The 19,958-nt window shown below is 43.4% G+C and overlaps 1 protein-coding gene across 3 annotated transcripts in view; it reads left to right on the plus strand.

Annotated features, from left to right (window-relative positions):
- Nucleotides 1–19,958, plus strand: part of MFSD11 (major facilitator superfamily domain containing 11) — a 53,946-nt gene that overhangs the window by 17,733 nt on the left and 16,255 nt on the right. For all 3 annotated transcript variants that reach the window (XM_030826960.1, XM_030826959.1, XM_030826961.1), the window contains 4 exons: nucleotides 12,204–12,269; nucleotides 14,891–15,016; nucleotides 17,660–17,834; nucleotides 19,126–19,261. In XM_030826960.1, the coding sequence (XP_030682820.1) occupies nucleotides 12,204–12,269; nucleotides 14,891–15,016; nucleotides 17,660–17,834; nucleotides 19,126–19,261 (503 nt within the window). The remainder of the gene's footprint in view (nucleotides 1–12,203; nucleotides 12,270–14,890; nucleotides 15,017–17,659; nucleotides 17,835–19,125; nucleotides 19,262–19,958) is intronic.

Below are 19,958 nucleotides of genomic sequence, written 5' to 3' on the forward strand. Positions count from 1 at the left end.
TGCATTGAGAAGTCTTCCTGGCCAAAGACTCTACTGAATTCTTTGTTTTTTACTCTATGTAATTGTCACAATTCTATGAGTATTATATAATACACACCTATCATTGTCTCGGTTTAACGGAACAGAAAACTGAGGCTTAGAGAAATTAAATAATTTAAGGGCCAGGCATGGTGGCTCACACCTGTAATGCCAGCACTTTGGGAGGTCATGGTGAGTGGATTACTTGAGGTCAGGAGTTTGAGACCAGCCTGGCCAACATGGCGAAACCCCGTCTCTACTAAAAATACAAAATTAGTCAGATGTGGTGGTGTGCGCCTGTGGTCCCAACTATTCTGTAGACTGAGGCAAGAGAATCACTTGAATCCAGGAGGTGGAGGTTGCACTGAGCTGATATCGCGCCACTGCACTCTAGCCTGGGCAGCCGTGAGACTGTCTCAAAAAAAAAAATTAAATAATTTACCCAAGGTCAACCAGTTAGTAGGTGGCTGAGTTGGGATTTGAGCCAGATTCTCATAATTTCCTTCAGAAACTTCCAGTGAGTCCCTTTTGCTTCTGCCTATGGCTCTCTCAGCTTCTTTGTCTTCCCAGGAAAGGGCTGACTGGGGCAGTTATTCTCAAGAAGGGAGCAGCCTTTTGGGGCCATGTGTATTCATTAAGCCTATTGTAGGTCACAGGGCGTTAATGACATATGGCCCTTGTGGCCCTTGAGTACCTATGATTAGTTTCTAGGTTGCCTTGGGCTGGAGTGCAAATTCTTGATCTAATCAGCCATGGCCTGGCTCATATGACACAAAGCATGTTAACTCTTGGCCAGGAATGCCTGTAGCTTCTTTTTTTAGAAAGGGTCTATGAGCATGGGAGTCTGAGCCTTCTATACGTAGTATATTGTTTCAGGAATATATTCATAGTTTTTTACATATATGTGTGTGTATATATATATGTATATATATGTGTATATGTATATATGTGTGTGTGTGTGTGTATATATATATATATATATATTTTATTTTCTTTTTTTTGAGATGGAGTTTTGCTCTTGTTGCCCAGGCTGGAGTACAATGGCGCGATCTCAGCTCACCACAACCTCCACCTCCTGGGTTCAAGCGATTCTCCTGCCTCAGCCTCCCAAGTAGCTGGGATTACAGGCATGTGCCACCACACCTGGCTAATTTTTGTATTTTTAGTAGAGACGGGGTTTCTCCATGTTGGTTAGGCTGGTCTCGAACTCCCAACCTTGGGTGATCCACCTGCCCTGGCCTCCCAAATTGCTGGGATTACAGGTATGAGCCACTGCACCCGCCTTTTTTTTTTTTTTTTTTTTTTTTTTGAGACAGAGTCATGCTCTGTTGCCCAGGCTGGAGTGCACTGGCACCATCTTGGCTCACTGCAACCTCTGCTCATGAGTTCGAGTGATTCTCCTGCCTCAGCCTCCCAAGTAACTGGGACTACAGGCACATGCCACCACGCCCAGCTAATTTTTGCATTTTTTAGTAGAGACAGGGTTTCTCCATTTTGGCTAGGCTGGTCTCAAACTCCTGACCTCAAGTGATCCACCCGCCTCGGCCTCCCAGAGTGTGGGGATTATAGGCATGAGCCACCACACCTGGCTCGGGAATACATTTATAATTATAAATTGAGCCACACGTGATAATTAAAAGGACTATACTCTGACTCCTTTAGCAAGGTAGGAGGTCAATCACTGTCAAAAGTTTGGCTTTCATCTTTGCAGGCCTAGAAACTTGTCCGTCAGGATACCCATTATTAGGCCGGGTGCAGTGGCTCATGCCTATAATGCCATCACTTCGGGAGGCTGAAGTGGGAGGATCACTTGAGGTCCAGCATTCGAGACCAGCCTGGCCAACATGGTGAAACCCCGTCTCTACTGAAAATACAAAAATTAGCCAGGCGTGGTGGCGGGTGCCTGTAATCCCAGCTACTCAGGAGGCTGAGGCTGGAGAATCGCTTGAGCCTGGGAGGTGGAGGTTGCAGTGAGCCGAGATTGCACTCCAGCTTGGGCGACAGAGTGAGACTCCATCTCAGAAAAAAAAAAAAAAAAAAAAAGAATACCCATTATTGATCACAGAGGCCGGAGGGGAAAAGGACTCAAGCTAAACTCATAGAAATGGCAATTTAACCGTTTTTGATGGCACTTGACATTTCTTAGTGAGCCCTTTCATGGATATTTCCTTCTTGTTGTCAGCAGGCTAGAAAGCCACATTGGCTTACTTGGTGAGCTTGGAGTTTAAAGGGAGGTAGATGACCTGGCTTATGGGATGGTGTCCCCAGCCATGGTGAGGCTGCTCCATCATAGATCCCCCTCTGGCTGTCTGTTAATGTTAACCTGATTCAGGACATCTCAACTAGACAGTTGGACAGACTTTGCCTCAACTCTGTCTGTAAAAGGAGGCACTGACACATTTTGGGCCACATGCTTTGCATTACGGAGCTGGTCAGTTACTTGATAGGATTAACTTGTCATAGGATATTGGGCTGTCAGGTTTGAAGAGGGAGAAGCAAGGCAGCAGCCAAATGAGGTATGGCACATAGGGTGCTGCAGGGAGAGTAGACTCAGGGGCCAGTTCCTGGGCAATTGGGGCACAACAGGAAGTCATGAGGTAGCAAGGGAGCCAGAGGCACAGGGAGAGAGGGAGAGTGAATGGCAAGGCTTCATGTGGCCTGTGTGTGGCCAGTGCTTCATTTATTAATTAATCATGACATTCCTGTGGTTGGGGCTATGATGGATGTTGTACAGAGAAGGTTCCTACATACTATCTAAAAGCACTTAATTTCCGAACTGAATTTATATGTTTAGTGTGCTTCTAAAATATGTTCGAAGGCCGGGCGTGGTGGCTCACGCTTGTAATCCCAGCACTTTGGGAGGCCGAGGCGGGCGGATCACGAGGTCAAGAGATCGAGACCACGGTGAAACCCCGTCTCTACTAAAAATACAAAAAATTAGCCGGGCGTGGTGGCGGGCGCCTGTAGTCCCAGCTACTGGGAGAGGCTGAGGCACGAGAATGGCGTGAACCCGGGAGGCGGAGCTTGCAGTGAGCCGAGATTGCGCCACTGCACTCCAGCCTGGGCGACAGAGCGAGACTCCGTCTCAAAAAAAAAAAAAAAAAATATGTTCACAAAGTTTTTAAACATTTATTTTTTGATCTTGAGGAAACAGTGCTAAAGTTCATCTGCTAGGATGAATGTCTGAAAACAGCCAAGAAAATGTTCTCAGGCCGGGCACGGTGGCTCATGCCTGTAATCCCAGCACTTTGGGAGGTCAAGGCGGGTGGATCACGAGGTCAGGAGTTCAAGACCAACCTGGCCATGATGGTGAAACCCTGTCTCTAGTAAAAATACAAAAAAAATTAGCCAGGCATGGTGGTGGGTGCCTGTAATCTCAGCTACTTGGGAGGCTGAGGCAGAGATTTGCTTGAACCCAGGAGGCAGAGGTTGCAGTGAGCCAAGATCACACCATTGCACTCCAGCCTGGGTGACAGAGCGAGACTGTGTCTCAAAAAAAAAAAAAAAATGTTCTCAAAGGAGGCAAGAGACTTATCCTAGTAAACACTAAAACCTATTAAGGATTCATTTGCAAACATCAGAATAGCAAGACCAATAAAACAAAGTCTAGAATCAGGCCCATGCTCATAGAGGAATATAGGATACAATAAAAGTGGGTCTTAAGCAAGGTTAGATAGCTGACTGCATAGAAAAATATATAGATCCATACTTCACTTTATATTAAAACTTACAGTAGATTAAAGGTTAAATGTAAAAATGAAACTATAAAAGTAATTGAGGCTGGGCACAGTGGCTCATGCCTGTAATCCCAGCACTTGGGGAAGCCAAGGTGATGGGGGGATTACTTGAGCCCAGGAGTTCGAGACTAGTCTGGGCAACATGGTGCACCTCTCTACAAAAAGTACAAAAATTAGCTGGGTTTTGGGGCATGCACTTGCAGCCCCAGCTACTTGGGAGGCTGAGGTGGAAGGATTGCTTGAGCCCTGGAGGTCAAGGCTACAGTAAACAGTGATGGCGCCACTGCACTCCAGCGTGGGCACAGAGCGAGACCAGATCTCAAAAAAAAAAAAAAAAAAAAAAAAAAGTGATTGAAGAAAATAAATGTAAAACTTCAGTCAGCACAACCTAACACACTTGAAACGGCAAGGAAAATCTGGGGAAAATATTTGCAATATGTGATAAAGAGCTGTTATGAACCAATAAGAACAGCATAAACCCTCCAGTAGAAAGTAGGCATTTTACAAATATGGAAAAAAATTGTTATAACTTAAGTATAATTGACCCTCGAAAAGTGTGGAGCATGGACACTCCATTCCACACACCCCTACCCCCGCCACACACAGCTGAAAATCCACATATAACTTTTGACTCCCCCAAAACTTACCTAAGGTCACTGTTCACTGGAAGCCTTACTGATAACATAAACAGTTGATTAACACATATTTTGAGTCAGGCACAGTGGCTCACACCTGTAATACCAGCACTTTGGGAGGCCAAAGTTGGGAGGATCACTTGAGCTCAGGAGTTCAAGACCAGCCTGAGCAACACAGTGAGACCTTATCTCTACTAAAAATTAAAAAAAAATAAAAATTAGCTGGGAATGGTGGCACGTCCCAGCTATTAATACTTGGAGGGCTGAGGCAGGAGAATCAATTGAGCCTGGGAGATTGAGGCTGCAGAGAATTATGATCATACCACTACATTCCAGCCTGGGTGACAGAGCAAGAACTTGTCTCAAAAAAATAAAATATATTTCTTTTTCTTTTTTTTTATTTTTTGAGATGGACTGGCACTCTGTCACCCAGGCTGGAGTGCAGTGGTTCTATCTCAGCTCACTACAATCTCCACCTCCTGGGTTCAGGTGATTCTTCTGCCTCAGTCCCCCGAGTAGCTGGGATTACAGGCGCCCAACACCATGCCTAGCTAAATGTTTTGTATTTTCTTTTTTTTGAGACGTAGTCTGGCTCTGTCACCCAGGCTGGAGTACAGTGGTGCGATCTCAGCTCACTGCAACCTCCGCCCCCAAGGTTTAAGCGATTCTCTTGCCTCAGCCTCTTGAGTAGCAGGGACTACAGGTATGTGCCACCATGCCTGGCTAATGTTTTTTTGTATTTTTGCTAGAGATGGGGTTTCACCGTGTTAACCAGGATGGTCTCGATCTCCTGATCTCGTGATCCGCCTGCCTTGGCCTCCCAAAGTGCTGGGATTACAGGTGTGAGCCACCGCCATCGGCCTTTTTTGTTGTTGTTGTATTTTTAGTAGAGGTGGGGTTTCACCATGTTGGCCAGACTGGTCTTGAACTCCTGACCTCAAGTGATCCATCCACCCGGCCTCCCAAAGTGCTGGGATTACAGGCATGAGCTACACATGTTTTCTATACGTATTATGTACTGTAGACATAATAAAGTAAGCTAGAGAAAAGAAGATATTAAAATCGTAAGGAGGCTGGGCATGGTGGCTCACGCCTGTAATTTCAGCACTTTGGGAGGCTGAGGCTGGCAGATCACCTAAGGTCAGGAGTTCGAGACCAGCCTAGCCAACATGGCGAAACTCCGTCTCTACTAAAAATACAAAAATTAGCCGGGCATGGTGGCTGGCGCCTATAATCCCAGCTACTCGGGAGGCTGAGGCAGGAGAATTGCTTAAACCCCAAGGTGGGGGTGGTGGCAGGGCAGAGGTTGCAGTGAGCCATGCCACTTCACTCCAGCCTGGGCAAAAGAGCTAAACTCTGTCTCAAAATAAAAGAAAAGAAAATTGTAAGAAAGAGAAACTGTATTTACTATTTGTTGAGTGGGAGTGGATCATCTGGATCTTCATCCTCATCATCACAATGAGGAGGAAGAGGGGAGGGGGTTGGTCTTGCTGTCCCGGTTGGCAGAGGTAGAAGAAAGTCTGCACAGAAGTGGACCCCTGAAGCTCAAACCCATGTTGTTCAAGGGTCAACTGTGTAAGTAAAGTGCAAATTAGAAACAGTTTTCTTTCTTTTTTTTTTTTAAACGGAGTCTCGGGAGTTTCGCTCTTGTCACCCAGGCTGGAGTGCAGTGGTGTGATCTCGGCTCACTGCAACCTCTGCCTCTTGGGTTCAAGGGATTCTCCTGCCTCAGGCTCCTGAGTAGCTGGGATTACAGGTGAACACCACCACACCTGGCTAATTTTTGTATTTTTAGTAGAAATGGGGTTTGTCATGTTGGCCAGGCTAGTCTTGAACTCCTGACCTCAGGTGATCTGATTGCCTTTGCCTCCCAAAGTGCTGGGATTATAGGCGTGAGCGACTGTTCCTGGCCGGAAACAGTTTCTATCGGATTTCAAAAGATAAAACATAATTCTCAATATTATGGGCGGGGGGACAGGTAATTACATGCATAAGACTACATTGCTGGCCGGGCACAGTGGCTCACGCCTGTAATCCCAGCACTTTGAGAGGCCGAGGTGGGCGGATCAGGTCAGGAGTTCGAGACCAACCTGGCCAACATGGCAAAACCCCATCTCTACTAAAAATACAAAAATTAGCTGGGCATGGTGGTGAGCGCCTGTAATCCCAGCTGCTCAGAAGGCTGAGGCAGGAGAATCGCTTGAACCCGGGAGGCAGAGGTTGCAGTGAGCTGAGATCGTGCCATTGCGCTCCAGCCTGGGTGACAAGAGCAAGGCTCTGTCTCGGGGAGGACTACATTGCTGATATATACTTGTATTACTTTATAAAAAGTGATTTGTCATTAGGTATCAAAAGCGATAAAAATGTTTATAACCTTTGCCCCAGTGGAATAACCAATTTCACTAATAAGATTATCCTCAGGAAATAATTAAATATTGTGGCAAGATCTAGCTACTAAGATGTTTATAGTAGTGAGATACTGGAAATAATTTAAGTATTCAACTGTTAGACATTAGTACATCTATATAATAGATTACCCTAGCCATAAAAATTATCTCTGTGAATGTTCAAAAAATTCTGCTGTATATTATGTGAAAACAAATGATAAAATAGAGTATATATAGTAGAATTTGTTTTTGTAAAAAATGCATAGAAGAAGTCTGGAAGGAGATTCATTAAGGTGTTAGATTCTGCTTTTTTAAATTGAGATATAATTCATATACCATACGATTCACCCATTTAATCAATTTAAAGAATCCATTGCAAATTCAGTACAATTTACTATATTCAGAGTAGCGTAACTGAACTATCACTTTACTCAATTTTAGAGCATTTTCCCTATGCACGTTAGAGTCACTTCTCATTCCAGCCTCCTAATCCGACCTCCCTAAGGCACTTCCTCTTTCTCCCCTTTCACTACTATTGCAACCATTCCTCTACTTTCTGTCTATAGATTTGCCTATTCTGGACATTTTATGTAAATAGAATCATACAACATGTGGTCTTTTGTGCCTGGTTTCTTTTAACATAATGGTTTCAAGGCTCATTCATGTCACAATATATTATAAAATTTGAGTCATTTCTATATTTTATGTATTATGAGTTTCAGGGTCTGTCCTGCAGACCCTGACCCAACAATGGATGAATAAAGTACACTGACATACAGATATTCTGCTTTGCCAGTTTGGCTGAGCATGTGGGCAGCTTACAGACTCCACGCAGAGTGCTGTAAACAGTTGGAGATTGAGACCATCCTGGCTAACATGGTGAAACCCCGTCTCTACTAAAAATATAAAAAAATTAGCTGGGTGTAGTGGTGGGTACCTGTAGTCCCAGGCTGAAGCAGGAGAATGGCATAAACTGAGGAGGCAGAGCTTGCAGTGAGCCGAGATTGCACCACTGCACTCCAGCCTGGGCAACTGAGCGAGACTCCGTCTCCAAAAAAAGAAAAAGAACGTTGCTACTGCGGCCTTGACCGGCTAGTGAGACTCACATTTATTCAGTAAAGATTAATTGACAAAGGCTTGAATCAACACCACCGGAGGGTAATTGACATTGTGGACTTCCCAAGTAGAAAGCAATTAAACACCCACAGTAAATCAAAGGTTAGTCTTAGGACCACATGAGTAAACAAGCTAGTTAGATAAACTCCCCACATTCCTTTTTTTTTTTTTTTTTTTTTTTTAACTCCCCACGTTCCTTTGTTTCTACTCTAATTTATTTAACTAAGGGCACAAGGCTGCCTTCAGCTAAGTTTATTACTGGAGCTTATGCAAACGCTCCAGGCCTTTCAAGCAGGTTTGCATCTTATAATTTTCCCCACCATCCGGACTGAACTCCCATAGTGAGTAACACGTGAAGTTCGTGTACAAGTTTTTGTGTGGATGTGGTTTCAGATCTCTTCACACACCTAGGAATGGAGGATTGCTGGGCCATGTGGTATCTCACTGCTTAGCCTGTGGGGGAGCTGCCAGATTGTTACACCACTTTACATTTCTACTAGCAGAGGATGAGTTTGCCAGTGTTTCCACATGCTTGCAGTTATTTTCTGGTGGTTTTTTTTTGGGATGGAGTATTGCTCTGCCACCCAGGCTGGAGTGCAGTGGCACAATCTCCACTCACTGCAACCCCCACCTCCCAGTTTCAAGTGATTCTCCTGCCTCAGCCTCCCGAGTAGCTGGGATTACAGGGGTATACCACCACGCCCAGCTAATTTTTTTGTATTTTTAATAGAGGTGGGGTTTCACCATGTTGGCCTGGCTAGTCTTGAACTCTGGGCCTCAAGCAATTCACCTGCCTCCCGAAGTGCTGGGATTACAGGCGTGAGCCCTAGCACCCGGCCACAGGTTTTGATATATGTATACATTGTGAAATGATGGCCACACTCAAGCTAGTTAACATATCCATCACCTCACATAGTTATCTTTTTTGTGTGTGTGTAATGAGAATATTTAGGATCTACTTTCCAACCGAATTTCAAGTATACAATAGAGTGTTATTAACTGTCAACACCAAGCTGTACATTGGACCCTCAGCACTCACTCATCCTGCCTAACAGACACTTTGTACTTCTTAACCAACATCTCCCTATTTGCCCCACCCTCCAGCCCCGGCAACCACTATGCTACTCTCTGCTTCTATGAGTTCGACTTTTTAATATTCCGCATTTAAGTAAGATCATGCAGTATTTGTCTTTCTGTGTCTGGCTTATTTCACTTAGTGTAATGCTCTCCAGGTTCATCCGTGTTGCCCTAAATGGCAGGATTTCCTTTTATAAGGCTGAATAATATACCATTGTATATACCACATTTTCTTTATTCATCCGTTTAAGGACACTTAGTTGTTTCCATGTCTTTGCTATATAATTAATACACACACACACATCCACACACACACACATACATACATATAATAGTGCTGTAATGAACATGGGAATGCAGCTATCACTTTGAGATACTGCTTTCATTTCCTTTGGATATATGCCCAGAGGTAGACTTGCCGGATCCTAACATGTTTTTAGTTTTTTGAGGACCTTCCATATTGTTTTCCATATTCGCTGTACCAATTTACATTCTCACCAATAGCGTGCAAGTGTTCTCTTTCCTCTACATCCTTACCAACACTTGTTATCTTTTGTCTTTTTGATAATAGCCATCCCAACAGGTGTGAGGGGATATCTTACTGTGGCTTTGATAAAGTTTTTAATTTCCATGTAGTCAATTTGTTTAGTTTTTCTTCTGTTGTGTGTGCTTTTGATGTCCTAAGATTTTGCTTCCCCCCATATATTTTCTTCTAAGAATTTTTTTAGTTTTAGCTCTTACATTTAGGTCTGTGATTCATTTTCAGTTAATTTTTACATATGGCTTGAGATAGGAATCCAGCTTTATTCTTTTGCATGTCAATATCCTGTTGTTGCGCCATTTGCTGAAAAGTCTGTTTTTTTGTCACTCTTGTCAAAAATCAATTGACTGTAAATATAAAGGTTTATCTCTAGATAGATAGATATATCCTTATGCCAGTACCATGCTGTGTTGATTCCTGTATGTTTTGAAATCGGAAAGTGTGAATCCTCCAACTTTGTTACTTTTCAATATTATTTTGGCTATTGTGGGTCCCTTGAATTTCCATTTTTTTTTTTTTTTTTTTTTTTGAGACAGGGTCTTGCTCTGCCACCTGGGGTGGAGTACAGTGGCATAATCAGAGTTCACTGCAGCCTCAACTTCCCAGGCTCAAGTGATCCTCCCATCTTAGCCTTCCAAGTAGCTGGGACTATAGGTGTGCACCACCATGCCTGGCTAATTTTTGTAGTTTTTTGTAGAGACAGGATTTTGCCATGTTGCCCAAACTGGTCTTGGCTCAAGCGATTCTCCCAAGTCAGCCTCCCAAATTGTTGGGATTATAGGCATGAGCCACCAGGTCTGGCCATGAATTTTAGGATTTTTTTTTTTTTTTTTTTTTTTTTTTTTTTTTGAGATGGAGTTTTGCTCTTGTTGCCCAGGCTGGAGTGCAATGGCGCGATCTTGGCTCACCACAACCACCGCCGCCCAGGTTCAAGCAATTCTCTCACCTCAGCCTCCTGAGTAGCTGGGATTACAGGCATGTGCCATCATGCCTGGCTAATTTTTTTTGTATTTTTAGTAGTGACGGGGTTTCTCCATGTTGGTCAGGCTGGTCTCGAACTCCTGACCTCAGGTGATCCGCCCACCTCGGCCTCCCAAAGTGCTGGGATTACAGGCGTGAGTCACCACGCCCGGCCTAGATCATTTTTATGTTCATAGCAAAACTGAGCAGAAAGTATAGAGTTCCCATGTGGCCCCTATACCATACATATGGAACTTCCCTCTGTTATTAATGTTCCCCACCAGAGCACATTTGTTATAATGAGCCTACCCTGACATGTCGTTATCACCTAAAGACCATGGTTTACGTTAGGATTCACTCTTGGTGTGGTACCTTTTATGGGTTTGTACAAATATATAATGACATGCATACGTCATAATAGGATCATACTAGATAATCTTTTAGAATTTCTTTTTGTTAGCTAAGTCTTCTGATTATTCTAAAATGAACATTCGGCCAGGTGTGGTGGCTCATGCCTGTGATCCTAGCACTTTGGGAGGCTGAGGTGGGTGGATCACCTGAGGTCAGGGGTTTGAGACCAGCCTGGCCAACATGGCAGAACCGTGTCTCTACTAAAAGTACAAAAAAATTAGCCGGGCATGGTGGTGTGTGCCTATAATCTCAGCTACTCAGGAGGCTGAGGCAGGAGACTCACTTGAACCCTAGAGGCGGAGGCTGCAGTGAGCCAAGATCGTGCCACTGTACTCCAGCCTGGGTGACAAAGTGAGACTCTGTCTCAAAAAAAAGAAACAGACCTAAATAAATAAATAAAATAAAATGAACATGCTTTGCTAGTGCAGTTTTTTAAGTTAAAAGTATTGTTTTAAACTTTGCATTGGTTGTGTATTTTTTTCCTGGAAATACTTGAAAATGATTGGTAAAAAATGTCTTCTTATATTTATTCTTAGTATAGTTCAGTGAAATTAGAGAAAAAAGTATCCTTTCTTACATATGGAGAGATTTAGGACAGTGTTGTGACTTAGGTAAGTTTCGTGGCCAGCAGATAAATCACAATTAAAATCTGGATCCCCTGTTAGTTTTGTGTACTAGAGTAGTGGTCCTTAAATTATGAAATGTGATTAGGTTCCAAAAAAGTCAGTTAAATGCAGAGTTTTTAGAAATGCATTATCCATTGCAGATTTCAACTAAATAAACAGTGTAAAAACAAACATTAAAGTGACTAGAAACAAATACGCACAATGCAAGTTTCAGTCCTCAGAGCTACAGAGTCAGAATCTTGGGAAGTGGTGCCCAGCTTCTGTATGGCCAAAAAGCTGCCCTGTGATTCTGATCTTGAGTCCAGTCTTAAAGCTGCTCCATGATAATTCTTTAGGGAAGTCAGTGCTTTGCTGATTGTTGACTCTCTCAAGAGCCTAACGGTTAATCGTGCCTTTTGAAGTACATTGTTGTTTTGTTTGATTCTATTTTTTTTCCTCCTTTTCATGTTTTTGTTATAAGGGCTGGAAAATGTGCTGAGGAAATGCATCTGTAGAATGTATTTAAGCACTTGAAATAAACGTTTTATTTATAGGGCAAATTGAGTTCATGCCTTAAGCATTTTAATCTGAAAGTTCTATCCCAAAGTGTTTGTTTACTGGCATTATTGACAAGAGGTGTTTTGAAGGAATGTTTTAGCATGTTTGTTTTATTAACTAAAATCTAATTAAGTACTCTTAAATTTTTTTGTTTACAGAAAAGTCTTTTAAGTTATGTGTCACCAAGGAGATGCTCCTTCTTAGTATTACAACTGCTTATACAGGTAATGGAATTACTGTTCTTATTTTCTCTTGCTGCATAATGACAATAAGGGGTTGAAAACAAGAGCCACGTTATTATTTCTCACAATTCTGTGCAGTGACTGGGCTAAGGGAATGGTTCTTCTCATGGTGTCACTTGGGTCTCTTGTGGCTGGTTTCCTTCACGTGTCGCCTTCACTGTGGTCAGATGAAAGGCTGAGTATCTCTTTTTGTGTAGTCTCAGAGCTGCTCTCCATCACCACGACCCCCTCCATAAGATCACCTTGTGATCCAGCAGGATAGCCAGACACCTTAGTTAATGGACTGATGGCTCCAAAAAAGGCAAGAGGAAAGAACACCAGACCTTCTTAAAGCTTAGGCTTCAGTCTAGCCCAGCATCTCTTCTACTGGATTCTGTTGGTGATGGCAAATCACAGGGTTGGCCCAAATTCAGTGTGGAAGGATTCCACACAAGGTTCAGAAAAACCAGGACACATGGCTCTTTGGGACCAGTGGTTTTAGGCAACGCAGAGCACTACAGAAAATAACCATGAAGAAATCTGTAACTTTATATGGATTAAAATCATTTCTGGACAGGTGCAGTGGCTCACGCCTGTAATCCCAGCACTTTGGGAGGCAGAGGTGGGTGGATTGCTTGAGCCCAGGAGTTCAAGACCAGCCTGGGCAACATGGCGAAACCCCATCTCTACTAAAAATACAAAAAATTAGCCGAGTATGGTGGTGCATGCCTGTAGCCCCAGCCACTCAGGAGGCCGAGGTGGGAGGATCACCTGAGCTCAGTAAGTCAAGGTTGCATGATCTGAGATAGCACCATTATACTCCAGCCTGGGCCATGGGAGTAAGACCTCTGTCTCAAAAAAAAAAAAAACAAACACAAAAAAAAACCATTTCTAATGAAATAAAAGCATGTCATAATGTGGTATGATAACAGGCGGGCTACCTTTAAGTCAAGAATGATAAGGAAATTTGTTTTCTTTTAAAAAAATGCTGTAATTTGCTAGTTAATCTTTTCCCTTTATGTGCCTCATAGATACAACATATTTTTAGGTGAAATAGAATAAACATTAAACATCTTTAAAATTCACAGTTAAGGTTTTGTAGCATTAGGGAATCAAGGTCCCCTACTGATTTACTCTAATTTTTTGATCTTAGGAATTTTCTTTTCCTAGAAAAAGGGGTTTAATTAAAACATTATGGTGCTTTTAAGACACATTGTATAGTATATATTGGCTTTCCATTATAATAAGAATATAATCGAATAGGGACCGGGCACAGTGGCTCATGTCTGTAATCCCAGCACTTTGGGAGGCCGAGGTGGGCGGATCACCTGGGGTCAGGAGTTCAAGACCAGCCTGGCCAGCACGGTGAAACCCCGTCTCTACTAAAAATACAAAAATTACCCAGGTGTGGTGGTGCACGCCTGTAATCCCAGCTACTTGGGAGGCTGAGGCAAGGAGACTTGCTTGAACCTGGGAGGCAGAGGTTGCAGTGAGTTGAAATAGCGCTACTGCACTAACAGCCTGGGCAACAGAGTGAGACTCTCTCTCTCAAAAAAAAAAAAATAGGAATGTTCCTGTTTCTTTGGAAAGCTACTAACAAGGTTAATAAGCACGTTAGTCTTCACTGTTACAAAGTTATGTTAATTATCACCTCTGCCCATCTCTGCCTGCATGGAGAGTGATAGGTTTTATTTATGTATTTTTATTTGTTTTGAGACGGAGTTTCACTCTGTTGCCCACGCGGGAGTGCAGTGGCGTGATCTCGGCTCACTGCAAGCTCTGCCTCCCGGGTTCACACCATTCTCCTGCCTCAGCCTCTTGAGTAGCCGAGACTACAGGCGCCCGCCACCACGCCTGGCCAATTTTTTTGTATTTTTAGTAGAGATGGGGTTTCACTGTGTTAGCCAGGATGGTCTCGATCTCCTGACCTCGTGATCTGCCCGCCTCGGCCTCCCAAAGTGCTGGGATTACAGGCGTGAGCCACCGCGCCCAGCCTGATAGGTTTTAACATAAGGATGTTTGTTCATTTGAGTTGTATACTTTTATCTGAAATATATGGCAGATGCTGTCTTGTGGTATCTTAATTTTAGCTGCTATAACAAATTTCCATAGACTGTGTGGCTTGAACAACAGACGTTTGTTTCTCACAGTTCTGGAGGCTGGGAAGTCTGAGAGCAGGATGCCACCACAGGCAGCTTGTGGTGCGGGCTGTTCCTGGTTGTGGACAGCTGCCTTCTTGCTGTGTCCTCCCATGGCAAAGAGCAGACAGGAAGCAAGCTTTTTGTTGTCTCTATTTATAAGGGCACTAATCAATCGCAAGGGCTCCACCCTCATGGCCTAATTGCCTCCAAAAGGCCCCATCTCCAAATACCATCATGTTTTGGGGAATTTGAGTTTCAATATGTGAATTTGGGGAGGACACAAACATTTAGTCCATAGTATGAAGCTAATTCCATTTCATCAGTTACATCACATTATGCTCTGCTTGGGGATTAATATTTCAGTCTCTGTGAGTTTTATGTGTTTTACTACGCAAGTATTCTTTCGTCAGATACTACTAGATGGGAAGATAAACAAAAATGTGAATGTATAAATTACACTGATTTTTTTTTTTTTAACTAAAGGTCTGGAATTAACTTTCTTCTCTGGTGTATATGGAACCTGTATTGGTGCTATAAATAAATTTGGAGCAGAAGAGAAAAGCCTTATTGGACTTTCTGGCATTTTCATCGGCATTGGAGAAATTTTAGGTTGGTTTTAAAAAAAAAAGCATTTGCATTAAAAATATCAGTTTATTATAGGTAAAATAGAAATTTTAAGTGTACTTCACCTTTGTCCTTGAATTTCTGTGTTTTCTACTTATTTTTACCCAAACATGTGTTTTTATTTTTCTATTATTGCTATTTTTCTTTCTTTTTTTTTTTTTTTTCTGAGACGGAGTCTCGCTCTGTCGCCCAGGCTAGAGTTGGAGTGCAGTGGCGCAATCTCGGCTCACTGCAAGCTCCGCCTCCCGGGTTCACGCCATTCTCCTGCCTCAGCCTCCCGAGTAGCTGGGACTACAGGCGCCCGCCACCACTCCCGGCTATTTTTGTTTTTGTATTTTAAGTAGAGACGGGGTTTCACCGTGTTAGCCAGGATGGTCTCGATCTCCTGACCTCATGATCCGCCCGCCTCGGCCTTCCAAAGTGCTGGAATTACAGGCATGAGCCACTGCACCTGGCCCTCCTGTGCAGGAACAAAGCTCAGTATTTTTGAGCGTTGTTCTTAGATGTAGTTCATTTAATTGAAAACAGCACACCTTTTAAGATTTGTTGGGCAGGACTGGAGCATTACTCAGTCTAGGGCTAATTATTTCCTGCTTCTAAGGGAAGATCCTTCTGTGTGCTCCACCCAGTTCCTGTGAATCATAAGCTTTTAAGTGGCTGGTGGGACCAGACACTATACCCAGCCGAGGGTGGGGCCCTAATACCGCTAATCCTCTTGGCTGGTTCTTTCCCAGACTTCTGCTAATTTGCTCACTTTATGTGCTGATCAGTCCTCAGCTGAAGACCCAGGGAGACTGTCTGCAGCTCTCTGGAATTGTTTTTCTGTGTAGCTCTCCTTTCTGATACCGTTGTCTGTGAACTCTGGTCACCCTGATATCCCTAGAGTCACATCCCCGTCTCTTCAATCCATGGGGGCTGCTGGCCTCCGCCTGGGTTCTTTCTCCCTCTGCTGCCTACTCTTGAGAGGAACTGCCAGATATTTTCCAGAGTGGCTGTACCAGCAATGTGTGAGTGATTCCGTTTTTCTGAATCCTTGCCAGCATTTGGTGTTATCACTATTTTTGATGTTAGTGATTGTGATAGATGTGTAGACATGTTTCATTGTGGTTTTACTTTCTGTCTTTAATGGGTAATTATGTTGAGCATCTTTTCATGTGTTTATTTACCCTCTTTATATCTTCTTTGGTGACATGTATGTGCATATCTTTTGCCCATTTTCTAGGCAGGGTTTTTTTTGTTTTGTTTTTACTGTTAACCTTCACTTTATAATTTTTTTTTTTTTTTCAGATGGAGTCTCGCTCAGTCTCCAGGCTGGAGTGTAGTGGCACAGTCTTGGCTCACTGCAACCTCTGCCTCCCAGGTTCAAGCGATTCTCCTGCCTCAGCCTCCTGAGTAGCTGGGACTACAGGCACACGCCACCACGCCCAGCTAATTTTTGTATTTTTAATAGAGACAGGGTTTCACCATGTTGGTCAGGGTGGTCTTGATCTCTTGACCTCGTGATCCATCCACCTTGACCTCCCAAAGTGCTGGGATTACAGGCGTGAGCCACCGCGCCCAGCAACTTTTTAAATTTTTAAAAATTATTTTTTTGAGACAGAGTCTCACTCTGTTGCCCATGCTGGAGTGCAGTGGCGTGATCTCGGTTCACTGCAATCTCTGCCCCCCAGGTTCAAGTGATTCTCCTGCCTCCACCTCTTAAGTAGCTGGGACTACAGGCATGTGCCACCACACCTGGCTAATTTTTGTATTTTTACTAGAGACAGGGTTTCACCATGTTGGCCAGGCTGGTCTTGAATTCCTGACCTCAGGTGATCTACCCGCCTTGGCCTCCCAAAGGGCTGGGATTACAGGTGTAAGCCACCGTACCTGGCCCACTTTTTAAAAAATATATATACAATTTTTTCTTTCTTTTTTTAAAAAAGACAGAGTCTTGCTATGTTGCTGAGGCTGGTTTGGAACTCCTGGCCTCAAGCAATTCTCCCACCTTGGCCTCCCAAAGTGCTGGGATTACAGGCATGAGACCCTGCACCCAGCCATCCTTCCCTTTTGATATCTAGGTTTGCTGGTATAGATTTCTGGGGTAGAAATCACTTAAAAATTATAAAGATCTTCTTCCTTTCAGTTACAAAGTTCTTTCTTTCTTGCTGTTGAGGATTCTTCTCTCAGCTCCTGAGACATCCTGAGCTGTTTTGGCTCTCCGCTTCCTCTTCGGAGCTCACACATAATTCTCAGAATCCATAATGACTGCCTTTCAGTGTGATACCTTGGCTTGTTTGGCTATGATTACAACAAAAACGTGGTCATAATGACAAGTTGTGTCCTTATTTTATTTCTGTTCTAAGCTCCAGGTCAAAGGGGATAGCTTGCAGGGTACGATAATTCACAGAGAAGAAATACAAGAATGTTCCTGGATAGAAATGCAAGTCATTTCGATACCTTACTTTTTTGTTCTAACAGTTGATGCTTGGTCATCATTATCATTATCTGCAAGTGCTGAGGTGTTGGGTTTTTTGAAGAAATTTAACAAGTGAGAATGTTTATTCCTTGGCTCCTTGGTGATAGCTCAGGCCTGGGTATGTAATGTTTCGGCAACATTAGTGACGTTTCTGCCATCTTGACTTATAGGTGGAAGCCTCTTCGGCCTGCTGAGCAAGAACAATCGTTTTGGTAGAAATCCAGTTGTGCTGTTGGGCATCCTGGTGCACTTCATAGCTTTTTATCTAATATTTCTCAACATGCCTGGAGACGCTCCGATTGCTCCTGTTAAAGGAACTGACAGCAGTGCTTACATCAAATCCAGGTATAGTGGCTGTCACTTCTCTAGTCACTTGAGGACGGGTGGGAGGTAACGGTTGGCTAGAGATTGAAAGTGGAGCAGTTAATCCTCTTTAGAGAGCCTGGTGTCTCTCTAAGGTCATCTGTCAAGTGTTCATGGAGTCAGACTGAGTTTAAATAGGAATCCTTAGAGAATCCTAAGTTATGTTTGTAATATTTGGTTTTAACCTTTTCCACCACTAAATCTTTTTCTTGATCCTTGAAGGAGCACATAAGTATCTGATTTGAATTTTTTATCTCTGCTTCTTGAGCAGTGAAATATCCAGACATTAGGGCCTGGAGGAAGAACAGAGAGGAGCGAGGGAGAACCTGGCAACTGGGGAGGCCATTCAGTCCTTCCAGAGCAGTTTGTATAACGTTTGAGGATATTGGTTTAGTGCACTCAACTCTCAAGTTCGTTATAAATGCAGACATTTATGTCCAGCTCCACAAATCCAAGGGGAGCCCAGCCCAAAAAATTATACAAACTGAGTATATTGCATCTGAAAATCTCAAATCCAGAATGCTCCAAAATCTGAAACTTTTCGAGGGCCAACATGATGCTCAAAGGGAAGTGTTATTAGAACATTTCAGGTTACAGATTTTCAGATTAAAAATACCTAACTGGTCAGTGTAATGCATATGTTCCAAAATCTGAAAAGAAAATTTGAAACACTTCTGGTCTTGATAAGGGATACTCAACCTGCATTTTCTTCACAAATGGTTGAGACCAGAGTTTGTTAGAATGTAAAGGTGTGTGCATTTGAGCACAAATTCTTACTTTGTAAATTCTAATCTTTATGTTTTATTTTTATTTATTTATTTATTTATTTATTTATTTATTTATTTATTTATTTTGAGACAGAGTCTCACTCACTCTTGTCTGCCAGCCTAGAATGCAAGTGGCGCGATCTCCACTCACTGCAACCTCCACCTCCGCGGTTCAAGTGATTCTCGTGTCTCAGCCTCCCGAGTAGCTGGGATTACAGGAGTGCGCCACTATGCCCAGCTAATTTTTGTATTTTTGGTAGAGATGGGGTTTTGCCATGTTGGCCAGGCTGGTCTCAAACTCCTGTCTTCAAGTGATCCACCCACCTCAGCCTCCCAAAGTGCTGGGACTCCAGGTGTGAGCCACCGCACCGAGCAGCTTTGTCTTTATTTTTGTTTCATAGTGTTTAAAACTTGCAGGTAGGATACTTTTGTGGGTGGATTGCTTGTATATTTTAAATGGCTCTAGCAGATATTGCTCATACTAAATTGATTTTTATTTTCTTCAGCAAAGAAGTTGCCATTCTCTGCAGTTTTCTGTTGGGCCTTGGAGACAGCTGCTTTAATACCCAGCTGCTTAGTATCTTGGGCTTTCTGTATTCTGAAGACAGCGCCCCAGCATTTGCCATCTTCAAGTTTGTTCAGGTAACCTCTTCAGATTGTGATTGTGTTTGACGTAGGGCTCTTTCCTTTGTGTATTGCCTTGTTTTCCTTGGTTACTTGTATTGTGGTTTTAATTTTTATTTATTTATTTTTATTTTTTTGATAGCACGTCTCTCTGTCACTCAGGCTGGAGTGCAGTAGTGCAGTCTTGACTCCCTGCAACCTCTGCCTCCCGGGTTCAAGCAATTCTCCTGCCTTAGCCTCCTGAGTAGCTGAGATTACAGGCGCACGCCACCACGCCTGGCTAATTTTTGTATTTTTTTTTCTTTTTAGCAGAGGCAGGGTTTCACAACGTTGGTTAGGCTGGTCTCAAACTTCTGACCTCAGATAATCCACCTGCCTTGGCCTCCCAAAGTGCTGGGGATTATATGCGTGAGCCACCGCACCCGGTGTATTTTTTTTTTTTTTTTTTAAAGACAAAGTTGGCCGGGCACCGCGGCTCACGCTTGTAATCCCAGCACTTTGGGAGGCCAAGGCAGGCGGATCACGAGGTCACAAGATCGAGACCATCCTGGCTAACACGGTGAAACCCTGTCTCTAGTAAAAATACAAAAAAATTAGCTGGGCGTGGTGGCACGTGCCTGTAGTCCCAGCTACTCAGGTGGCTGAGGCAGGAGAATGGTATGAACCCGGGAGGCGGAGCTTGCAGTGAGCCCAGATCAACCCGGGAGGTGGAGCT

Source organism: Nomascus leucogenys, chromosome 14 (genome assembly GCF_006542625.1).
Source record: "Nomascus leucogenys isolate Asia chromosome 14, Asia_NLE_v1, whole genome shotgun sequence".
NCBI lineage: Eukaryota > Metazoa > Chordata > Mammalia > Primates > Hylobatidae > Nomascus > Nomascus leucogenys.